This window comes from Alnus glutinosa, chromosome 5, assembly GCF_958979055.1.
Source record: "Alnus glutinosa chromosome 5, dhAlnGlut1.1, whole genome shotgun sequence".
Classification (NCBI taxonomy): domain Eukaryota; kingdom Viridiplantae; phylum Streptophyta; class Magnoliopsida; order Fagales; family Betulaceae; genus Alnus; species Alnus glutinosa.
Window position 1 is genome coordinate 4,715,315 of NC_084890.1, and position 15,120 is coordinate 4,730,434.

Below are 15,120 nucleotides of genomic sequence, written 5' to 3' on the forward strand. Positions count from 1 at the left end.
GCTGTTCGTGAACACAATAATATGTTTGAATATTAAATGAGACATACTCGTATAAACTCGACTCGACTCGAATAAACTTGTATAAACTCGTATAACTTCATTTTTACAATTTTTTCTTAGTATTATTTTAATTTTGTAATAAGAACATATTGAGTAAAAATGAATCATCTTCCTAATATGATAGATATAGCTTGAATTATTATTGTGAGTTTAATTTTATAGATTTGTGTGTACATAAGTGTGTTTGTGAGTATGTGTGGTTATATGTGTTTGTGTGCACACATGTAATTTGTTTATGTGCATAATAAATTTATATACATACTTATAAACTCAAGATTATATTATTTAAGATTCAAGTTAATTTATTTAATGAACTCAGATGATAAAATTTTAACAAGACTTAATTAATTAATGATTAGTATAGATTTATGAAAATATAAACAATCATGATATTTACGTTATATAAGAAATGAATAAGTTAATTGAGCAGCTCATCATAAGATCGAGCTCGACTCGTATTCGAAATAAAATTAAACGAGCCAAGCTTGAACAGAATATTTCGTTTGATAATAAGTTCGAGCTCGACTCGTGTTCGAAATAAAATTAAATGAGCCGAACTTGAACATTCAATACTCGACTCGACTCGACTCGACTCGAATATAGCCCTACACGTGACACGACCACAAAAAAGGACCAGCCCACGGTTTCGTTGAATCCATGTACTTTGTGTTGTGTTCATGTCGTACGTTCTATTCTATCTCCCGCGCACTCGATCCTTTCATGCATGATCCAATAGAATCTAGGTTAAAAATGAAGTAATCTACATCTTAAGGAGTTAACAGCAAAAGAGGTGATGTATTAGAAACATTTGTCCTTTTTTTAATGCCATTAGAGCTGGCATTATCTTGGATCTTAAGCGTTATACTTATTTGAGAAATTATTAAAATACTCACACTACACAACAATGACACAACACCAAGGCACAATGAAGTGGGGCCCACACATGGACCCCACTCCATTGTGCCTTGGTGTTGTGTCATTGTTGTGTAGTGTGAGTGTAAGGATCACTCCCCTACTTATTTTGAAGCAATAGATTCACAGGCTAAAGCCTCAATTTAATATCATGAAAAGCTCTCGACTAGTAACCAGATACAGCTGTAGGAGATAAAAATTAATTAATTAAATTTAATTAAATTTTAAATTTTAAAATAAAAAAAAAAATTCCCAATCCCCATCAACTATATAATTCGAATCCTCTCGAAAGATTTATCCACATGCTGTGGAAAACGTGGCAAGAATTCGACGGTTGTAGAACTCGCTTGTGTAGTTGTGCGGCACTGCGGGCTTTCCAACTACCTACCCATAAAAAATATGGATAATTGTACTACTGGTCTTTGGGGTTAGCCTAAATTACGAATTACTCCTTGTAGTACAAAAAGTTCATGAAGAGTCCTTGTGGTAAACTATAATTATGAATCACTTCCTAAACTCGTTTTTCGTCCATCAAATTAACAAAATCTGTTAGTTTGCCACGTCATATAAATAGTGAGATAACCTCTAAATATCATTTGTATTGTAATCTATTAACGGACTTTGTTTACTTGGTGGACGGAAAACGGGTTCAAAGAGTGATTTGTAATTATAGTACCACAGGGAATTATTCGTAATTTAAGCCAACCCCAAAGTCTAGTAGTGCAATTACCCTAAAAAATAATTTATTTACTATTCATCATTATGAATAATTTATAATTTTAGTTATCATAAGACTACAAAGGACATGTGCAATGATTTTTATTCAGCTTCAATCAAATTTTAAACAAGCATATGTCGGGATACATTTAGCAAATCTATCGGTAAATCTTAGTTTAAGAATAAAAAAATTTTAATTATCATCTTAATGATAGAAGCCAAATTCAAGTATCATATCTACAAAAAAGACATTATCAGCCACTTAACTATAATTTTTTACAAAAACAATTTGAAGAAATATGGCTTTGTTTCACATAACTATAAGCTACGGAAATGTAAAGCTTTGTTAAACCAAAAACAAATCACTCTAACATGTTTTGACAAGCAATCTGATTACCAAAAAAAAAATGAATTCAAAACTCGTTTCAATACATCAGTTGATTGTATTCGCTTTTTATAATAACGAGGATTAGCATTTCATGGCCATGATGAATCTAAGGACTCCCGTAATGAATAAACTTTTTCTTGAATTGTTGCAATTTCTTGGAAAATATAACAAACCAGTCCTAGAAAATGCTCATGAAAATCATCGAATGACCGCACAAACATTCAAAAAAACAAAACAAATGTTGCAGCAGTTGAGACTGTATGATATTGTTAAATATCCTGGAGACTCATTGTTTGCTATCATAACTGATGGATCTCGTGATTTATTTGTTAGAGAACAATTGGTAATCACTTTGCGTTATGTAAATAATTGTGGTCATGTGATTGAACGTTTTTTAGACATTACACATGATAGCAATACCAAAACTCCAGTAATGAATGTGAAAATTGAGTTAGTGTTTCCCAACATGGGTTGAATATTAGCATATTGCTGGGGCAAGGATACGATAGAGCTAGCAATATGCACGGTGAGTTGAATGAACTTAAACATTTATTAATGTTGTTGAAGCATCATGCAAACATTAATTAGACAAAGAATACATATTGATAAGTCTTGAAATATTCTATTCAAGACCCTTTAATTTACATGTGTTATCCTTAGTTTGTGTTGTAAATATAATGTTTTGTTGTGCTTTTGTGTTTTATCTTATTTTCAGGTCTTAATTGAAAACTAATTCAAAACATCCTAATTAGACCTGAAAATAGATCAATGATGATTTCTATCATTTCCAGAGTTCAAGTTTGCTCCTATTAAAAAAAATCTGCAAAGGCAAATCGATCGATCGACCTTATAATCGATCGATCAAAATTCATTAGTCAAAGAAAAATCGATCATGCGATCGAGCAACACAGGGCAACAGCAAAATTGATCGAGCAAAAGTCAATCAAGCGATTTCAAATCTTACGAATAAAGCTGCAGATATCAACCCAATATTTATGCGATTCAAAATCAAGTTGTGCAATTGAAATTGGATATCGACACTCTTCATTCGTGCGGCTGAGATGGATTGTTTGAGAGATATTTGATACATCAAATTCACTATAAATAGAGAAGAGCCGAGAGAGAGAAAGAGAGATAGTTAGTTTTTTATAATTAGTTTTCTTTTATTTTTTAGTTGCAATCCTTTGATGCAACATTTTCATTTACATTTTCCAGAGAGCTTAAATTAGTTTATTTTAATTTTGTAAGTTATTTTAATTCCATTTTTTCAATAAAGTTTTGATTTACTTTGATGCAATTCTTTTTCTTATTTATTTTCAGCAATCTTTTCTTCTTTCTTTAGTATTTGTTTCCTTTTCTTTTTGAGACAACTCTGGAATCCAAAAATTCCAGAGAGCATAACCTAGTCTCTTTAATGCTTTTCTTTAGTTTTTCTTATTGTCTTTCCATTTCTAGCTTAGGTTTTGTCTTTCCTTTTCATTTATTTTCATGTAATCCAGATTTTATACTTTTAATCTAGTGTTTTTAATTCATTTACAGCTTGTTTCTTTACTGTTTTTCTTAGATTACATGTTTACATTAGTTTTAATTATGCATAGTTATATCCGTTCTTAGAGTTTTGATCAATTCTTTTCCGAAAATCATAGTTTGTTCTTGATGTTCTTAGGTTTTTCTTTATATGTATGATGATTGCATGGTCTTGAGATTGCAAAACCCTTGCTTTTACGATTGCAAAACAGTTTTGTTATTGTTTTTCAATCTATATTGATTCATGAAAAAGAGTTCTTATTGCCTATGAGAATTCTTAGATTTCTTGAGTTAAACTAACGTTTCCGATTTCTGTGATTGAGAAAACGATGGCTATGCAATGGTACCGTTTGACATGAGTCATGCTTTGCTTATTAAGAGATCTTATAAGGCATGCCAAGGGTCATGATTCGTTCACAAGTAGATGTTAGGTGAACGGGTTATGCGTAAAACGTCTTATCATTATTTCTTAATTAAAGTACTTCATGCCTTGTGTATGCTTATTAGAATGTTTTATAGGGCATGCTAGGGAACACAAATCACTACACACCTTTTGCAGTCTCAATGCTTTTTCATTGTAGTATAACTTTTATGTGATAAGTGATTGGTGTGAAACTAATATGCTTTATTATTACATCGTAACCAAAGTAATCTTTATGTCGATGTTGTCGTGTATTTGACACCCATTACGCGCTCATATCATTCATGTTAGGAAAATCCATGTTAGACTTTAAGCTTTCCATTGGTATGCGGATTTGATGCAATCATTATCTTAAGATTTTCTTTCATTTATTTCATTTTCCGCTATTCATCAATTTACTTGTTGTAACTTCAATTCTACAACCATAATCTTTTATTTTTCAACGTTAAGTTAAATATGTTCTTAGATATCCCGTTACGCAAAACAACACTTCAATCCTTGTGTTCGACACCCTCACTATAGTGCAAAGACTCGTACTATTGCGAGTGGTTTATAAATAAAAAATCCACGTAGTCGTTCAAAGCCGATTTAGTTTTCAAAACCAAAATCAACATTTTTAATCATTGGTGAAAACGCTACCACATATATCCTTGACATGCATTCTAGTGAATAATTTGCAACGCTTAAAGTTGAGAAAATGAAAGATGAAAAATGATATTTTGTATCCATTAACTAATTTATTCATTAGTGACATTGTCATTGATTTTTCTAGTTACGACAGCTAATCTTGAAAGAGCCTTTTCAGAAATAAATATTTTTAAAATTATTCATGTAACCGAATGGAAGATTAGTGGATGAATAATTATTTAGTTACATATATTGATAATGAAATATTTGATACTATCAACAATTGAGAAATCAATCAACCATTTTGTTCAATTGTTGATTTATTTCGTTACTTATTGTAAATATAATGTTTTGTTGTGCTTTTGTGTGGTTAACACTTAATCATAATCCATTGATGCACATAAATACCAAGTATGCAAGGATAGGTGAATTAGTTACTAAGTTACCTTATTATCATTATTAGCTATTGTTGAGACAGTTTCCGGTAGGTGACGTGTCGATCAGATGTTGGATAAAGTTGCTCCAGGTTGTATCTGGTTCACCTGAAAAGTAAAGCTGCGTCGGGGGGTTCCGACAACCCCGCTTCGATGCTTAAGTAAGTGTATGGTTCTTATAATAAATGCGCAGAATAATGCCAAAGAGACTGATTAGCATGTACCTTAGCATCTGAAGCAGTTCTTGTATTTATAGAGGTTATGGAGCAGTTCTATTAGCTTCACAATTCGTGCACGAGACGGTTGGAGGAGACGTGGCTCCATGTAAACAACTCTTCCAGATTCCGTAGATCTCGGTGGTATCATGGGTCCCATGACATGCGTCGTGTCCCTTAGATTCCGGGTACTGCCGAGACGCATGACTTCCATGACGTGCGTCGTGTCCTTAGATTCCGGGTACTGCCGAGACGCCTGCAGATGCGGATACCAACTATCATTTGGATCGCCAACTCAGTCCAGTTGCAACAGACTTGGGCCCAAGTGGCCTCAATGGGCCCGGGTAGATTATGCTTCTTCCGACATTTGGGCCTGGTCGGGTGGATCAGAGAGGGCCCATATCCCGGATTGGGCCCAACATCCGAGAAGATCTATATTTGTCCCAACAGTTACCCCCCAATTCTCTTAGGTAAATTTTATACTTGAGAGAATTTAGGAATAATTGATTGATCTTCATTTTGATGTATCTTGAGTTTTGAATCGGGCGTATAATACCGAGAGCGATCAATGACCCTTCTCCGTATCCGTCTCGGAAGTATTGTTTTGCCGGTTGCTTTGACTTGTTCATACCTTATCCGCCCGAGACCCTTCGCATGCTATTTTCTTTTTACGGAATTCCCGCTTTTTCCTTTCACCTCGTAAATCCAAATTTTCAAACTTTTGAAAATTTCCTTGAAATCCGTGAGCCGCGTGTTAAATATGACTGGACGCCGGTTCACTTTTCGAGGCGCGTCTTGTCTCATTTAACACAGGCCACCGGGGCTTTTGGGCTTCCGGTTTTTAGAAGAAGAAACTTGGACGAGACCGTTCGTCTTCCGGTGGACTGCAACCGGTCAAGTTGTACTCCTGTCGGCGTGTGTCAGCGGCACATAAATTTGATTTGACGTCGGTTCGCCTTTCAAGGAGCACTGTGGTTGTCAGATGCGTGACCGGCGACGGTTCAACTGCCGGTTTGGAGGGATGAGATTCAGTGGTGTCTTTCTGTCTCCCGGTTGTTTGCGACCGGCTAATCCCGGTTGCATTGGAGTATAAATAACCTTCCCCCCTTGTATCTCTCATTCTTGTTTTGAACTTTTCTTCAGCTTTTCCCTTTGAATTCGCGTCTCTCTCTTGGAAGTTCATCCTAATCTTGTCTTTTCTGCACCATGTCCGACGCAAGGGAACTCCCAGCAGTGGCCGTCTCGGAGTCTGAGGAAGAGGAATTATTATCCGAGGACGAGGTGATACCCCAGCAAGGGGAACGTCAGATGCCCCTCATGCCTCTCGACCTCCGAGGAGTCTCAAAGGTTGGTACCGGCGATGAATTTCGCCTCCGGAATAATTACGATATTCCTCCCTTGGTTCTGTTACATTTCCAGAATCCTGTTACCCGGGAGATTCGTGGGGGCGATCTCGTTATTTACGAGAAAATGCTTTTAGCTGGCCTGCGATTTCCTTTACCGGACATTGCCCAGGAGTTGGTTCTATTTCTTGGGGTATCCCCAAGCCAGCTTACACCGAACGCGTGGAGATACCTCTTCGCCTCTTTCATTCTGTGGCAAACGGTGTTGGGGGCTCGGATGACAATTCCGGAGTTCTTCAACATCTACCGGGCGTCATATAAAAGGGAAGGGGTTGTTGAGTTCACTGTTAGAAACAACCCTATCTTCATATACCTTTCTCAAAGTTATTCTAACAACCGGGGTTGGAGGTCAGATTTTTTCCGTGTCTCAGGAGATTGGGAGTCGGTAGCGCCCTTACCGGCCGACCAAAGAGTATCAAGAGTCTGGAATCCTATCCAGGTTGACCTGCGGGAAGCTCCGGTCTTGAATGCGACCGGAAAGAGAAGGGTAGCCGCAATGCTGTTGTTTTCTCAGACTCCGGGGAACGATAGGAAGATAGACTATGACAACATAGTCACCGACGAAAATATGCGGAAAGTTCTTGGGTATCAGATTCCTACCGAGAAGGTTTGGTATGATCGGAAAGGGAAACAAAAGCTGAAGAAATTTGAGGGTGGAGCGGCCGGCACTCCACAACCGAAGGCGTTGAAGGTAGCTCCCGGGACTAAGAGGGTCGTCAAACCAAAGAAGACTGGCAAGGCGACCCTCCCTCCGAGGACGATAAGTAAGGCGACCCAAGCTCCAAGGACGGCGATTGTACCTCGGGATAGCCTTACCTCAAACTTTTCTGCCCCTGCGACCAATCTCGTGAGTGACTTGATTAGAGCTCCTGAGACTATAATCTCGGCTACCTCTTCATCGGCCGTTATTAATATTGTTGAAGTCGGAAATCCAGAGGAAGAGTCTGGTAGGGAAACGGTGGTTGTCCATGCGCCCGATGTAGTAGAAATCGGGGACGATCCTGAGGAGTTAGAGCAAGAGGCTTTTGAGGTTCGGAATGCATCCAAACGCAAAAGGAAAGAAGTGGCTCCCGAGTCGCCGAAGAGGACCCGATTTGCTTCGGATCCTTTAGAATACGCGCTTACGCGGTCCACTGAAGCCGAGCTTCTTTTTGGTCGGCCGCGTTTTGTATTGCCCACTTTGCCAACTACCCGGGAAGAACCGATTGAAAGATCCGAGACTTCGGGTCGGTCTCCGACTGAGAGGATAGAAGCTCGTTTGGAATCTGATGTTGGTCTAGCCTCCGAGGATCGCTTACCGGTGGAGCATGAAACATTCTTCCAACCCCAGAATGGGCCGGAATCTGGAGATCATGTGGTGGTGGCATCGGAGGGTCATCTTGAGACTGGGGAGATAGACTCTTCCGTGCCGGCTGGAGAGTGTTTGGACCGGGTTGAAGTGGCGGAGTCCTCTGGACCCGAGATTTGTGAGGACCAACCGGAGACTCAAAATCTTTCTCCGGGAGTTATGGAAGCCGAGACTTCCCGACAGGGAGCATTAATCGGTTCTCTGAGGGAAGGCCTACTAGCTTGCCCCTTGGAGACATTAATGGGCTTAATCCCAGAGGGGTCTTCCTCAATGTCCGGGACCTTGTCCCCCGGAGGACTTATGGAGGCGATGCTTCATACCCAGTTGCAGGCAAGACTTGTGATTTTCATAATACCCCCTTTTTTTTTTCTTTTTTTTTTTTCTTTTTTTTTTAACTATCCTTGGCGTTTTTTCAGTGCGTTATGAGGTCGGTCGCCTTGTGGCGTGACCACCGGGGTGTTATAGGAAGCCAAGCTGCTCTGGAAGCTAAGGTAGCCGAGCTTCGGTCCCGGGTTCAAGAGCTGGAATTCGAGGTGACACGAACCTCGGACGTGGAGTCCGAGATAGAGACCTTGAAACAAGATATTCAAACCAAAGATCAGATAATCAAGGCTCGGGACCTGGATCTGGCTCAAGCCCGGAAGCTGGCGGATACATCTCATGCTCAAGCACTTGAAAGTGAAAAAACCCTCGACAGAGTACTGAGCAATCTGACCGAGGCTAACGAAGCCAAGACTGTGCTGTCTTCCCGGGTGGCAGACTTGGAGCGAGAGAAGGACTCGCTGGTGGCCGATAAGCACTCCATGTCCGAGAGGCAGAAAGAAATTCGAGCTCGGTGTAAGAGACTTCGAAAGAAGGCCCATCATTATAAGGCCAAGTCCCGGCGTTTCAAGAAACAACTCGCCCTTGTTCCTTGGCTTCGAGGTCTTAGCTGGGGCCGAGGATCCAACTGGGGTTTTGAGAGATTGAGGACCATGCTTCTTCACCCGGAAGTATTCACGGTTGACCCCGAGACTGTGACTCCTGAGCTCCTTGAATTACCCGAGACAGCAACCAAGGAGCTACAAACTCTGGGAGTGGAATTTTTCCCGGATGTGGAGGACTGGACTGATGATGCTCCCAATCCTTATCGAGATGACTTAACCTCGGGACCCTCTGTCTCAGAATGCACTCCCGGTAGGGAAGAAACCGAGGAACCCGGGGCTGGCGATGCTGGGGACTCGGCAGGGAGCCCACTTATGTAATATATTTTTTCTTCTTTTGGGTCGGTTGTACTTTGCAATGAAAACTAATGTAACCCGGTTGGCTTATGATATAGAATTAATTTTTATACTTTGATATTTCGATTTGTTCATATAAACTTTTGTTTTGCTTACACTACCGAGTTGTATTTGATCTGGTCTGGTTTGATTCGAACCGAGACATTCCTTAATGACTTCGGACAAACTTGATGATTTGTCCGAGTCAATATTGAGAAATGTCCGGGGCGTGCTCCGGGTCGGTTGTATTTTAAACCGAAGGAGCGGCGCCTTGATTTGATCTGGTCTGGTTTGATCTGGTTTGATTTGAACCGAGACATTCCTTTATGACTACGGACAAATTTGGTGATTTGTCCGGGTCAATATTAAGGATATGACCGGTGCGTGCTCCAAGTCGGTTGTATTTCGAACCGAGGGAGCGACGCATTTATTTGATCTGGTCTGGTTTGATCTGGTTTGATTTGAACTGAGATTCCATGCTTTGAATTGATCTGAGAATAAACATATATTGACGGTGCCAGCCCGGTAACAACAGTAAACATAGTACAAGCAATTCACATAAAATACTTCTTTAAATGCTCGGCGTTCCAGGCTCTCGGTAATTCCTTGCCGGTAGCATCCACCAGATGATATGCCCCTTTGTCATGGCATCGTATGACTCTGTACGGACCTTCCCATTTTGCTCCGAGCTTTCCTTTGATTGGATCTTTGGTAATCGGGCTCACTTTTCTCAAAACCCAATCTCCCAGTTGGAACTTTCGGGGGCTTACTTTTTTGTTGAAGTAACGGGCGGCTCGGTCTTGGTACGCAGCCCATGTTACCTGCGCTTCGTCTCTTCTTTCTTGTAGCAAATCCAGATTCAGCTTGATTCCTTCGTCATTGAGCCCCGGATTGTAGTGTGATACCCGGAAGCTGGGTGATCCGACTTCGGCAGGAATAATTGCCTCGGAACCGTAAGTTAAGGAGAAAGGAGTAGCCCCGGTGGGAGTGCGTGTCGTGGTGCGGTAGGCCCAAAGCACCTCGGGTACATATTCCGCCCAAGCTCCCTTCTTTTTGCCAAGCTTCTTCTTTAGTGTTCCGAGAAGAGTCTTGTTCGTAGCTTCTACTTGTCCGTTCGCCGGTGGATATATCGGGGTTGAGTAATAATTTCTGATACGGAGTTCGGCGCACCATTTTTGAAACGGTCCACAGTCAAACTGTTTTCCATTGTCGGTGACAAAAGTATGTGGGATACCGAATCGACATATGATTGAATTCCAGAGAAATTTTACTGCGTTGGCGGTAGTGATAGTGGCGAGTGCCTCGGCTTCAGCCCACTTGGTGAAGTAGTCTACCGCGACAAGAAGAAATTTCCGGCCACCTTTTCCCGGAGGCATAGGCCCGACTATGTCGACCCCCCATTTTGCGAATGGCCACGGCGAAGTGATTGGACTTAGTTTCTCAGGGGGTTGCTTCATCACCCGGGCGAACCTCTGACATTTGTCGCACTTCCGAACGATTTCGACTGAATCCTTGCTCATTGTTGGCCAGTAGTATCCGGCTCTCATCGCTTTGTGAGCCAACATCCGAGAGCTAGAGTGGTTCCCGCAGACTCCTTCGTGTATCTCCTTTAATATGTATTCCGCCTCGGAACTTTTAAGACACTTCAAGAGTGGCTCAGTATATCCTCTTCGATAGAGCACACCTCCGATAAGCACGTACCGGGCTGAATGTATTTTTACCTTCCAGGCTCGCAGCTTTTTCTCGGGTAGGGAACCGTTGCGGAGGTACTGAATGACGTCAGTAGCCCATTCTGGTTCGTCTGATCCTTCTTCAATTTCCATCATGTCGAGTTGTGGAAGGATTGAAGGCTTGGTCTGTGTCACCACCCCCCGTGTGGATGTTCTGACGACAGGCCCGGTACCGGAACCCATTTTAGAAAGGGCATCGGCTCGGGCATTCTCTTCCCGAGGAACTTTGGTTACGGCGGTTCTGTGAAAGTTAGATTGGCATTTGCGTACCTTTTCGAGGTATTGGATCATCTTTTCACCTTGTGCCTCGGCCGTTCCCTGCACATGGCTGACTACCACCTGCGAGTCGCTTCTGATCTCCACATTCCTTGCTCCCATTTCCCGAGCTATTGAAAGCCCGGACAAAAGTGCTTCATACTCGGCTTCATTATTGGTGGTCACAAAATCCAGTTTGATCGCATATTGAAAAGTTTCTCCATCCGGGCTTGCTAAAGTGACACCGACTCCGCTCTTTTGGTTGGCCGAAGAACCATCTACATATGCTACCCATGTTTCCTTCTCGGGCAGCTCTTCGCTTTCGGGAGTATTGCTAAATTCGAGTAGGAAATCGGCTAGCGCCTGACCCTTGACAGAAGTACGAGGGTGGAACTCTATGTCAAACTGCCCCAATTCTACCGACCAATTTACCAGCCTCCCGGATAGATCCGGTTTTTGTAATATCTTCTTCAGCGGATGCTCGGTTAACACTCGTATAGCGTGCGCCTGGAAATATGGCCTTAATCTCCGGGCCGAGATTATTAAGGCGAAGGCCAATTTTTCAATCCGAGGGTACCTCTCCTCGGCTCCATGAAGTGCTTTACTAGTGAAATAAACCGGTTTTTGAATGCCTGAGTCTTCTCGGACCAAAGCTGAACTGACTGCCGAGGGTGATACTGCGAGATAAAGATACAGGATTTCTCCTTCCTCGGGGCTGCTCAACAGCGGCGGGTTGGTCAGATATTCTTTTAACTTCTTGAAGGCTTCCTCGCACTCACTGCTCCACACGAAGGCCTTTCTTAAAATCTTGAAGAATGGGAGACATTTGTCGGTGGATCGGGAGATGAACCGGTTGAGGGCTGCTATTCTCCCGGTCAGCTGTTGTAATTGCTTGGTGGTCCGGGGAGGTTGCATGCTGAGGACAGCACTCACCTTCTCGGGATTCGCCTCGATTCCTCTTTGTGAAACCATGAATCCCAAGAATTTTCCTGAGGAAACGCCGAAAGCACATTTGGCCGGGTTGAGCTTCATCTTATGACTCCTTAGTGTTTCGAAAGTTTCCCCCAGGTCGGCTATATGGCCGGCGGCTCGTATGCTCTTGACAAGCATGTCGTCAACATAGACTTCCACGTTTCGTCCGATTTGATTTCGGAACATTTTATTGACGAGCCTCTGGTATGTAGCCCCGGCGTTCTTTAGACCGAACGGCATCATTTTGTAACAGTAGAGACCTCTATCGGTAATGAACGACGTTTTTTCTTGGTCGGCTTCATCCATGTGAATTTGGTTGTACCCTGAGAAGGCGTCCATGAATGTTAGAAGTTCATGACCGGATGTAGAGTCTACAAGCAGATCGATCCGAGGTAACGGGAAACTATCCTTGGGACATGCTTTGTTGAGATCGGTGAAGTCAACACACATTCTCCACTTCCCGGTGGTTTTTTTGACTAAAACCACGTTGGCCAACCACTCTGGGTAGTCTACTTCTCGGATAAATCCAGCCCGCAGCAGTTTGTGTACTTCCTCGGCAATGGCTTGGTTCCGTTCCGGTGCGAAAGTCCTTCTTCGTTGTTTAACCGGTCGATAGCTTGGATCCACCATTAGCTTGTGGGCTATTACGAATGGGGGTATTCCCGGCATGTCCTCGTGGCTCCATGCGAATACATCTTTGTTTCTTCTAAGGAATGCAACCAGAGCTTCCTTCATTTCAGGGGGAAGCTGCGCGCCGATTCGGACTTTCTTCTTCGAGTCACCGAGCTCGAATTCTTCCAGCTCCTCGACCGGCTCCCCCAACGGTGATTGCTATTTTTCTTCATCTTTTTCCTTCTCTCCGAGTCTCGCGGCTTCCGGGAGCTTCTTCAAACTTGTATTGTAACATTCTCGGGCCATCCTCTGGTCTCCTTTTTCGACACCAATGCCTTCTTCGGTGGGGAATTTCATGCTCAGGTGAGGAGTTGAGGTCACAGCCCTAAATTCGTTGAGAGCTGTTCTCCCGAGGATAACGTTGTAGGCCTCCTGTAAATCCCACAAGCGAATATCTTGCCGGGATCACCTTACTTCTATCGATCTTCATCCGCTCGAAGGCTGACTTGTAAAGGATGTCAGCCGAGCTTCCTGTGTCAACCAAGACGCGGTGTATTTTGTGGTTGGCTATGGCCAGACTCAGCACCAGAGCGTCGGTATGCGGGAGTGATACCCCTGCGTAATCATCGTCCGAGAACCCGATCACTTGTGCGTCTCGTTTTTGGGACTTTGGAGGTTTCTGCACCGAGTATACCTCGAAATCCCGTAACTGTCTTGCATATGCCTTCCGCGCCGAGCTAGATTCTCCACCTCCTCCGAAACCCCCCGAAATCGTCTGTATTTCCAGGAGGTTTTCCTGCCGTTCTGGTCTGGCTCGGCTCCTACTTCTTTCTCGTGCAGCCCGAGGATCTGGCCTGCATTCTGGTTCCCTTCCTCTTTCTTGGTTTCTTCCCCGATCATCCCGGGGATTGTTTTGATCCGGATGGTGCCGATTCTGATGGTGGCGGTTGCCGTGCTCCGGATTTTGCTGAATTCTCTGATCTGCGAGGAAACGGACAAGTTTTCCGTTTTCTATGAAACGTTCAATCAGAAGTCTCAAGGATATGCAGGCTTCTGTACGATGCCCGGTGGTGTCATGAAACGCACAGTACTGGTCAGCGTATCGTGAATGCGGATTTGCGAGCACCGGTCTGGGCTTCCGGTACGTCGGGTCTCGCTTTATTTCCAGGAGAACATCCATAATGGGTGCATTGAGGGGTGTCCAGTTGTTACCCCTTAGGGACTCTTGATCCCGCTTCGGCCTGGCCTCTTCTTCTGGAACCCGCTTCCGTTCTTCTTTCCGAGGATTTTTCTTTTTTGGGTTCCCGGAAGTGGATGGGCGAGTAGCCTCGGGTCCCAACAGAGCTCGGAGTGTCTCCTCCTGGTTAATGTACTTCTCGGCTTTACTCATAAAGCCATCTAAATTCTGAGGGGGCTTCCTGGCTATGTCAGCCATTAGTGCTCCATCTTTTCGGATTCCCTGAAAGAGAGCTCCGTAGATGAAATCATCTGTTGCTGCTTCAGCTTCAAGTCTAGCCTGGTTGAACCTCATAAAGAAATCTCTGAGGGATTCCTCGGGTCCTTGGTGCATTGACATTAAGGATCCCGACGGTTTTCTTCTGACCCTGCCGGCCATGAACTGCGTCAGGAACATCCTGCCGAGGTCCTCGAAATGATGAATGGAATTTGGCGGGAGGCTCCTGAACCAGTCACGGGCATTGCCCGAGAGGGTCAAAGGGAAGGCTCGGCAGGCCACCATCTCGGGTGTTCGATGGAGATCTATGTGAGCTCTGAAATTATCTAGGTGCTCCACAGGATCTTCAAGTCCCGTATAAAACGGGATCTCTGGGACTTTGAACTTCTCAGGAAGGCAGATATTTGCCACCTCCTCGGTGAATGGGGAGGTGGTCTTCTGTAGAAGGTTTTCCACCAAGGAAGCTTTTCCCTTATCGTTCCGTTGAATAGCTGCGGTGGTACGTGTCTCAACGACACGATACGTGGATTTTAAATTTATAAGTTTACCACTCGCAATAGTATGAATCGATTGTACTATAGTAAGGGTGATCGAACCACAAAGATTATTGGTTGTTTTGCGTAATGGAATATCTAAAGAGCGTATCTAACTTAATTTATCAACAAAAGTAAAAACAAAAGTTGTAGAATTGAAGCTACAACGATAAAGTGAAGGAAATGAAAACGGAAATGAATTTAACTTAAAAGAAAACTTAGGGTGTTGATCATATCCAATCCTCAACCTATGC

At 43.0% G+C, this 15,120-nt stretch overlaps 1 protein-coding gene across 1 annotated transcript; it reads right to left on the bottom strand.

Annotated features, from left to right (window-relative positions):
* Positions 1 to 13,265: 13,265 nt before the first annotated feature.
* Positions 13,266 to 14,618, bottom strand: LOC133868843 (uncharacterized). Its single transcript, XM_062305860.1, has one exon. It carries the CDS (start codon positions 14,616 to 14,618, stop codon positions 13,266 to 13,268), a length of 1,353 nt encoding a protein of 450 aa, XP_062161844.1.
* Between the last annotated feature and the right edge of the window lie 502 nt (positions 14,619 to 15,120).